This window comes from Enhydra lutris, unplaced genomic scaffold, assembly GCF_002288905.1.
Source record: "Enhydra lutris kenyoni isolate GAN:26980312 unplaced genomic scaffold, ASM228890v2 scaffoldscaffold43, whole genome shotgun sequence".
Lineage (NCBI taxonomy): Eukaryota > Metazoa > Chordata > Mammalia > Carnivora > Mustelidae > Enhydra > Enhydra lutris.
Window position 1 is genome coordinate 7,585,653 of NW_019154127.1, and position 9,923 is coordinate 7,595,575.

At 47.2% G+C, this 9,923-nt stretch overlaps 1 protein-coding gene across 1 annotated transcript in view; it reads right to left on the reverse strand.

Moving 5' to 3' along the window:
- The window catches only part of LOC111155824 (holocarboxylase synthetase), a 205,269-nt gene that overhangs the window by 144,304 nt on the left and 51,042 nt on the right, over window positions 1-9,923 (reverse strand). The window contains exon 6 of the mRNA XM_022516241.1: window positions 3,840-4,111. Within this exon, the coding sequence (XP_022371949.1) occupies window positions 3,840-4,111 (272 nt within the window). The remainder of the gene's footprint in view (window positions 1-3,839; window positions 4,112-9,923) is intronic.

The window sequence follows — 9,923 nt, forward strand, 5'->3', positions numbered from 1 at the left end:
TTTAAGTAGGAGACTGCCAAAGAAGATTCCATCCCCAGAGATCCTGAATCTGCTCGAGAGGAAGTAAACAAGCAGGCTGGTAGCGCTGCCTTCCTGGAGGAGGGGGTGAGAGTTTTAGATGGGGGGAGTGGGGGGCAGCTACAACACGGATATTTGGGACCGTGGCAGACATTGCTGGCTGTTCCCCACGGAGGACTTCCCACTCCCTTCTTAGGAAAAGAACTCCCAATTTTTAGCTGCCACAAGTCCCCACGGGTGGGCGGGAGAGCCAGAGAAAAAAGATTTTGGAAACTTTATAATAAGATCTATTATCTAACTTAAATTTTACTTCTATTCCAGACCCCGAGGCAAGAGCCACAGAAGTGACAGATACAAAGACAGAAGCATGCATGGAGTTCAAACCCAGGACATGCTTTTGGAAATTCTTGTTCTGCATAACGGGCCTATGGAAGTGGTCGGTTCACAGAATCAATTCCGTATATGGTAAATTCTGATACGTAGCTTTCCACATGCTGGTATGATACTAGAGTTGGACTCTGATGACCCTAGGCACTAAAAAATACCGTATGAATCTGGTCAATACATGTAAAGTATATTGAAGCAGTGTCTGGAAGAGAAAAGCTTTCAATACATGTTAGCTGCTATTATTATTAACGTCATTATTATTATTATTATCATTACCACAAGAGACTGTGCTTCCAGGAGGAGAGCCCACGTGGGATCAAATATAATATGAGCTAGAGACATGGTTTTGTTCTGGGGCACGTGGGTGGCTCAGTCAGTTAAGAGTCTGACTCTTGACTTTGGCTCAGGTCATGATCTCAGGGTCGTGGGATCAAGTCCGGCATCAGGCTCCCCACTCAGTGCGGAGTTTGCTAGTCTTTCCACAGTCTCTCTATCTCTCCCCCTGCCCCTCCCCTCTGCTCTCTCACACTCTCTTCCTCTCTCTCAAATATATAAATAAATCTTATCTTTTTTTTTTTAATATATTTATTTATTTGACAGCAGGAGGGACCACAACTAGGAAGAGAGGCAGACAGAGAGAAGAGGAAAGCAGGCTCCCCGCTGGGCAGGAAGCCCGATATGGGGCTCGATCCCAGGACCCGGAGATCATGACCTGAGCCGAAGGCAGAGGCTTAACCCACTGAGCCACCCAGCTGCCCTTATAAATAAATCTTAAAAAGAAGAAGAAGAAGAAGAAAAGAAATGGTCTTGGTCTTATTCTTTGAAAGGAATAAGCCCTATGTTTCATTTATCCATTTCATGGTCCCTTTGTGGACAACTGAGTTTTCAGCATCAAGGTGACCTCTTCAAGTTCCTTCTCCTAAAAAAGGCTACAGCCCATCCACCCCACCCCACCCGGGGCACTGCTCAGCAGGCTTGCTGACGCGCGAGGCTGCAGTGAGTAACTTTATCTCGCCGAGTTCGGAAGGAAGCCATGCGAGCCATGGAAGAGGACATCTGTACGTTTTGGTGAACAGCCACTCTTTATTTAGGTGGGACCAGCTCTGCGCCAAGCGGAGGGATTAATCATTAATCATCAAAGCTATTTCATTCTCCATGCTTTACACAGACCAGGCAAGAAGAGAGACAAAGACGCTTCCTAAATGCCCTTGGAAAAGCCAAAATATTTTCCTCTTTTGTAAAAATAAAAACTCGTAATCCTACAGAAGGTTCTGACTCTGCTATTGTCCTGCTCAGCTATACACTTTTACAGACTTAAGTTGCCTAAGACAGAATGTTTAAAAAAAAAAAAAAAAAGTTCAGTATCAAAAAGGAACTTACCACTGTTCAAGGGTGCTAAAGCAGTGTATTTACACAGCATTTTTTTTCTATCCTAAAACAAGTGCTCACCAGCATGTAAGGAAACGCAACCGTCTGATAACACAGGGGACGGGCCAGGGGACGGGCCACCCACTCAAGGCTGGCAGCCGGCTTCATAATCACTGCCTACTACACGAGCTCAGAGACCGTCATTCCGGTGGTTCAAGATTGTCCCAACGTAAAATATTCTTCACTTATTGCCCAACAACAATGGGCAAGAAGTGACAACGTTTTTCTTTTTTTTTCTTTTTTTTTTAAGATTTTTTTTTTATTTATTTGAGAGAAAGAGAGAAATTGAGAGAGCACGAGCTGGGGGAGGGGGAGAAGGAGAAGCAGGTTCCCTGCTGAGCAGAGAGCCTGACGTGGGGCTGAATCCCAGAACCCTGGGATCATGATAAGCCAAAGGCAGACGCTTAACCAACTGAGCCCCCCAGGCGTCCCATGATGTGCCAATATTTCTCCATCAAAATTTAATCTTCCAAAATCTTATGTCAAATGCCACATCTGATTTTTTATTTGGAAAATATGATGATAATAGGTCACCTTTTCGATACAAATGGTGTTCTCCTGGGCAACAACGGATTATCACAGAGTTCACAGCCGCAAGTAATGATTCTTCCATATACAAACACAGGCTTCCTCCTTCTCAGAGGAGGGCAGGGGACCGGGTAGGAGGAGAGGCAGGAGAGGGAGGGAACGCTAAAAAAAAAAGTACCTATGACAACACAAAATAACACCGCAAACAGGAACTGTTTGCGACCATGGCTCCCACTCCCCTCCCGCTATACCCACCTCGCTCCACAGACCCCACTCCACGAATGCCTTCTCTGCACACCTGTCACACAAAACCACTTGCTCCATGGTTTTGAGGATAACAGTCAAGAAAATTCTAAGCCAATATCATTCCATGTCAACATATTATCAAATTCCAGAAATTACTAAGAAAGACCAAAATATTTCCCTATGGTGAATTATGTCTGCATCTAATTGTACAGTCCATGAGTGAAAATGCCCAGAAACTGTGAATCCAGTAGGGTTTTGCGGGGGGGGGGGTGTCTTACATTCCTGAAATCTTAGTCCCATGTTGAAGGAAGATGCTTTTTTTTTTTCCCCTAAAAAGATTTTATTTATTTATCTGATAAAGAGAGACACAGTGAGAGAGGGAACACAAGCATGGGAAGCGGGAGAGGGAGAAGCAGGCTTCCCGCTGAGCAGGAGCCCGATGCGGGGCTCGATCCCAGGACCCCGGGATCACGACCCGAGCTGAAGGCAGACACCCAATGAGTGAGCCCCCCAGGCATCCCAGGAAGATGCCTTTTTTATTCACTCCCTCTATAAGCCAACTTTTTAAACTATCTCAAAAAGGAATATTGGTTAATACTAATTTAAGACTAAAACAAATTCCTTTCATCTCTTTGCCATTTTTTAAACTTTAACCAAAGTCCATGAAACAGAAGAAATAAGAAAGATAACTCAGTGAGAATAAATCTCAAATATTTAAACTGGATTAGAGAGCGCCTGCAAAACGTACTGGATAGGGAACATATCAAAATGGGTTTCCAAAAGTACAAAGTTTCCGATTCGTTTCAGTCGAACACAGCTCGTGTGTTGTTGAAATGCTCTGTCCGAATGCCCCCGCAAAACAACTTCCACTAAGTGTTGAATGCTGATTACGACAACACAAAAATAAAATGATGGCCTGAGTAATAACACCACTGCTTAAAGATATTTTTCCATAGTTTTCTCCAAGGATCATCTGCAAGGCCAACCACTAAGGGAAGAGGTCACAAGACACAAAATCCCCTCGCTTTCAAATACAAACCTGGGATCAAGGAACATTTTTAAGCTTTTCTTCCTACATTTTACCCCTCTAGGACAAGGGTACTCCCCCTTGCTAATGGGCTCACTGAGAGTTCTCCTTCACTTCTACCCCTTCTCCCCCAGCACTGGCCAGACGGGACAGTCAACGCCACTGGGCTCCTCCAACAGGTGCACAATGTCTGGCCAGAACTTACCCGTCTAGAAGGTTCATCGTGGTGGGCGCCACTTCGGCAAACAGAATCACTTTTCCAAGCCGCTTAGTCTGCAGATTCTGTCGGTAGATGTCTAGGTTAAAATTTTCCGAAGAGAAGGCCTGCACGTCAGTCACCACGGGTAGAGCAGATGGCGTGATTTCCATTTCAGACGTGTAGGATGAAAGAAACTTAAGGGAGAGCTTGCTGGATTTTATGACTCCTTCAGGATCTGCATGCTTCCCCAGCCACAGCCTAAGAGGATCCCAGATTTCCTGTGTTAGAAAGAAATGAAAAGGTTGTAATTCGGCAGTACATGAGGAGATGGTAGCCTTTCCCTAAAACGCCATTTCGGTAATGTAAGTACTTCCTAAGTCATGATCAGTAAGAGCTGCAGGAACATATTCTGGATGTCTGTGCTATCATACAGCAGACAATAAGTGTACACAACAGGCTTTTCTCGATAAATACAGTACAGGGCTGTAAATGTATTTTCTCTTTCTTACCCTTTTCTTCATCACCTTTTCTTTACTCTAGATTCCCTTCTCGTGAGGATACTGTACAGAATACACACAGCACACAAAATGCATGTTAATTGACTGTTTATGCCACTGGTAAGGTTTTTAGTCAACAGTCCGCTACGGCTAGTTAAGTTTTCGGGGAGTCAAGGTTATATATTTTAGGGGAGTCAAGATTATATGTTTTCGGGGAGTCGAGGTTATATGCTGCGGATTTTCGGCAGCACTGGTGGAGGGCGGGGTGGAGGGGAGTCCCTTTATCCCCACATTGTTCAAGAGTCAATGGTAAATTGTTCAGAAGCCACAATCCAAAGAAATACATACAGCACCTTATTAAACTTTCTATCTTACATAATACCCCAAATCTTTAAAAGTCTTCTCCAGGTCTGGAGTTCATCAGTAATTCTCTAGTCTGTGCCTTTTGCAGAAAATGTACAGCTTTAAACTTTCACGCCTTAAGGAAATTCATTATACTAGTTGGGGAAATATTGTAAAATGCCCGTGACAGGAGTCACAGAAGACAAGGGACTAAGACAGGAGCATTCGCTGTCCCGCTCTGGAGGACCTCTACCTCTCCTCCTAGACAAGCTGACCCCCACCAGCTTGACAGGGCACCAACAGCGGGGAACGTGACTTTCCCATGGGGAAATGATGGGGAACCCAACAGCTGCTTTCTCTTTGTCCAAATACGGGTCCAGGGGGTTGGGAGGGAGGCAGAACCTACCAGAAACCTTGCCTCACCCAGAATGGAGCTCTCTATTCTTATCGCTACCACAAGAAGGGGTCCTGGAGCCTCCCAGAAGGCTGTAACTTCCTCTTAGGCCCTGGAGGACCTCTCTCCAGAGTAGGCTAGGAGGTGGGAAACCAGGAAACTGTGGAATCAGGGGAGTCATCACCCCAAGAGGCCAACACCAAATGTATTAAGATCAGACAGTCACAGTAAACACAGATCCAGGCTGTTAGGTCACCTCCACCTGGCAAACGCCGGGCCTTTCGGAAGACAAAAGGTGCCCTTCTGCTAGCACAAGGGTATGCCCCAAAGGTGCACGTGGCCACAGAGAAGCAGCTTCCAAGATGAAATTTCACTGAGCTAAATTCAACTAGCGCACCACTAAAACTCACTTTTTTTTTTCTTTAAAGATTTTTATTTATTTATTTGACAGATGGAGATCACAAGTAGGCAGAGAGGCAGGCAGAGAAAGAGGAGGAAGCAGGCTCCCCACTAAGCAGAGAGCCTGATGCGGGACTCGATCCCAGGACCCTGGGATCATGACCTGGGCTGAAGGCAGAGGCTTTAACCCACTGAGCCACCCATGCGCCCCTAAAACTCACTTCTGCTTGGCGAAACATACAGAGGACAGAAGAACAAGTTAAATAACGTCGGGAGAAAGGAGTCAGAAGAAATCAAGAAGGTGAGACATGGCACAGAACAAATGGGCAAGTCAACATTACAGGGGCCCCAGGGGTAGAAGGGGGCGCAAGTCTGCAGGAGGAGAGACGGTGAAAGACTCGATCAAATGCAATGAGCGGCTCCTCACCGTACTCTGGTTTGAACAGTGGAGCTGGAAGAGACATTTTGAGACAGTAAGACATGTGACTCCAGACAGTGCGGCTCAGACAACAGAGGTTCACTGTCAGGTTCAGCAGGCGTGATCACGGGACCGTGGTGGCTTAGAAACACAGTCTTAATGTCAGAAATGTGTATGTGTCACGGTATCTGTGCTTTACCCCCAGAACAAATAAAGCAAATAAGGCAAAATGCTAATAACCGTTAAATTCGGCCCATGCATATTTGGGATATCTGTTACACTATTCTATTTTTCTCTAGATTTTAAAACTATCGTAATTAAAAGTAAAACAAAACAGGGGCACCTGAGTGGCTCAATCGGTTAAGCGACCAACTCTTGGGTTTGGCTCAGGTCATGATTTCAGAGTCATGAGATAAAGCCCTGTGTGGGGCTCTGTGTTCAGCACAGAGTCAGCTCGTCCTTCTCCCTCCCCTTTGGCTCCTCCCCCCACTCACACACACGCTCAGTCTCTCAAATACATAAAATCTATTAAAAAAATTTTAAAAGGTTAAAAAAAAAGGTAAAACAAAATACAGAAATGGTAAAATAAACATTAACTGTTATAAAAATATCAGATTCAACCAAAATGTTTTGTCAATCCATTCATGCGACAAATGTTATGATATTCTGGGGTGCCTACCATATGGCAGACATTTTCATAGGTTCTGACATTCAGTAATGAACAAAGGCGCCAAAGTTCCCATCCTCAAAGGGCTTATATTCTAGCATGGGAGTCAGATCATTTTTAAAAAATTCATCGGCACAATACATAGAATGCCAGACAGTCACGAGTGCCAAGGAGAGATGATACGCAGAGAAGACAGATAAGAAGTGCTGGAGGAAGGCCATCGTGGGGAGGACAGACGAACCCCGGCGGGAGGGAGGAGAGGAGGGTGGGACAACATAACCCATACAAGCCCATGGCTCTTTAGTTATGTAGAGGCTCCAAGGGGTGCATCATGAGGGAGGGAAGTGCCCGGAACACAGAGCAAGCCACGGGGAAGCCAAGGAGCCCAGAGGACAAGCCGGAGGGGCACCCACGCTGCGCAAGGCCTGAAGGGCCACAGTGGGGACTGGGGTTTCCACTCTGGGGGCAACGAGGAGCCCTGGAGGCTTCAAAAAAGGGAGCGTGGTGACCTCCCGATCAGTCACCACGGGATCACTCACTCCAGCAAACTGCCCTGAGCGCAGATCAAGAGGGGCACGTGGAAGCAGACACCAGCCAGGATGACTGCGGAGCTCCCGGGAGGGAGATGCCAACACCTGGACAGGTGTCACAGTAGCCTGTGACTGACGTAAAGGCTGCAAGACTCGCTGACAGATCACCCTCGGGATGTCAGAGGAAACAGGGAGTCAAAAATGAGCCCAAGCCACCAATTCAGCCAACTTTATATGTAAAACAAGGAAATGCAGGCTTCTCTTTAAAAATAAATAAATAAATAAGCCCAACACTTCGGACCGTAGCACCTGGAAGGAGGGGGACAGCCACCCGAAGCACCGAGACGGGAGGGAAGGAGCAGGCGTGGATGGGAAGAGCCGGTTCTGCGCACGTCACATTCGAGACCCTGGTTAGAAATGCACGGAGGGGGGCGCCTGGGTGGCTCAGTGGGTTAAGCCACTGCCTTCGGCTCAGGTCATGATCTCAGGGTCCTGTGATCGAGTCCAGCATCGGGCTCTCTGCTCAGCGGAGAACCTGCTTCCCTCTCTCTCTCTCTGCCTGCCTCTGCCTACTTGTGATCTCTCTCTGTCAAAAAATTAAATAAAATTAAAAAAAAAAAAAAAAGAAAGAAATGCACGGAGGCAGGGAATAAGCAGTAGGACAGAGTCAGGGATTTTGGGGGCGAGGTCCACACCGAGGACATAAATTTGGGGATCTTCAGACTGCGGATGATACTTTGAAGGCAGGAAACAGGCTGAGAGCAATGAGGGAGTGACCGTAGGTGAAAGAGGGGTTGCACTGGTTTCCTGGGGCTGCCGCTAAAATTGCCCTAAAGTGGGGGGGCTCGGACAGCAGAAATCTATCCTCTCACAGTCTTGGAGGTCAGAAGTCCAAAGTCAAGGTGTCGGCAGAGTCACGCTCCCTCTGAAGCCTCCAGGAGAGAATCCGTTCTAGGCTTCTCTCCTGGCTTCTGGTGTTGCTGGCAATCCTTGGCTCCCTTCCCTGTGTCTGTGCCTCTTGTCATCTTCTTCAAAGGACACTAGCCATATTGGATTAGGGCCAGCCCTAGTGACCTCATCTTAACTGGATTAGGCCTGCAAAGACCTTATTTCCAAAGAAGGACACATCACAGGTTCCGGAGATTAGGACTTCAATGTACCTTTGTGGGGAAACAAAGTTCAATCCACGACGGGTGTCAATGTTTAGATGTCAGGGAGACGAGGAGGAGTCTGCAAAGGAAAATCAAGCGTGAGTGTATAGGGTGCAGGAGGGTCTTGGGAATCCCAGGGCCGGGTTCCACGGGTGGCAAGAAGACAGGAAGATGATGGCAGGGCAGTAAGAAGAGGGCTGAGCAGTTCCCACTGGACTCTGCAAGGCAGAGCCCATCAGGTACAGATAAGCCTGACGTTAACAGCGGGAGGAAAGAAACCACAGACTCCAAGAACTAAAAACTTTGGCAACGAGTTTCCTCTAAGGGAAAAAAAAGACTGGCGTAGTGGCTACAGAGAGGAAGGGAGCCTCCAAACAGGTATGGTTTGGTTAAACGAGAGAAATAACAGCATGTGTTTTAATGATGATGTGAACGGTCTAACCCAGAAAGGTAACAGGTGAACAGGTGAGCGCTGGATCCCGATGCTGAAGCAGAGAGCTCAGCTTCAGCAGCAGAGCCCTCACACACTGGGTACACAGGGGTCACATCCCCACTGGAGACACCAGGCTGCTTCCCCACTGGGTCGCAGCCCTCCTCACCCCCGCTGGCTGCACAGCCATCCAAGACAGCCCTGGGAACTCATCTATGCTACCACTGTTCTGCTCCCAGGCAGCAGGGGAGTAGGTAGGAGTCCTGGGCTGAAGGCTGTTGACATCATCTTCAGATTCCTTCTATTTTTTTCCTCAATAAATAAACAGCAAGATCATCAACTAAGAGTGAAAAGGAAGAAAGAGGTTTGAGAAGGCAAACTGAGAAAATGAGGAGAGCAGGGAAAATAAAAGGAGCAAGTGGAAGTGTCCAGGGTCCACTCCAGGTTAGTGTTTCTGAATTCAGAACGAGCAGGTGACACAATGCTGTGCTTTTATCCAGACACGCTCAGCTACAGAGGTGCATGGAACAGATGTGGAGGAATCTGAGGGGCATATGAAGCAGCACAGTAACTGCCCTACTGCAAATGAGGCCCTGGTGGAGATATAAAGAGAAACAATGGGTAATCCTGGCTCAGGAGCTCACACCTCAGTGGGGAGGACAGCAAGAGGAGCACGCCAGGACAAAACAGGAGAGGACGGTTTCAGAGGGGAAAGCAAAGTACCCAGGAGGAGTGCAAAATAGGAAATGATTCTGTCTGAACAGGAAGCAGAAGAGTTGTCAGAAGACGGCAAGCAGAAGTGAGCCACCGGAAGCTACAGCTCTAACTTTCCAACTTTGCATGAAAAACTAAGAGAAATTTTTTTTTTTTTTTTAAGATTTCATTTATTTATTTGAGAGAGAGAGAAAGAGCGCACAAGCAGGGGGAGTGGCAGAGGGAGAAGCAGGCTCCCTGCTTCGCAGGGAGCAGGGCTGGATCCCAGGACCCCGGGATCATGACCTGAGACAAAGGCAAAAGCTTAACCTACTGAGCCACCCAGGAGCCCTTCAAGATAAATTTTATTTTATTTATTTTTTTTTTTAGATTTTATTTATTTATTTGTCAGAGAGAGAGAGGGAGAGAGAGGGAGCACAGGCAGACAGAATGGCAGGCAGAGGCAGAGGGAGAAGCAGGCTCCCTGACAAGAAAGGAGCCCAATGTGGGACTCGATCCCAGGACGCCGGGATCATGACCTGCCTTCGGCTCAGGTCATGATCCCGGCG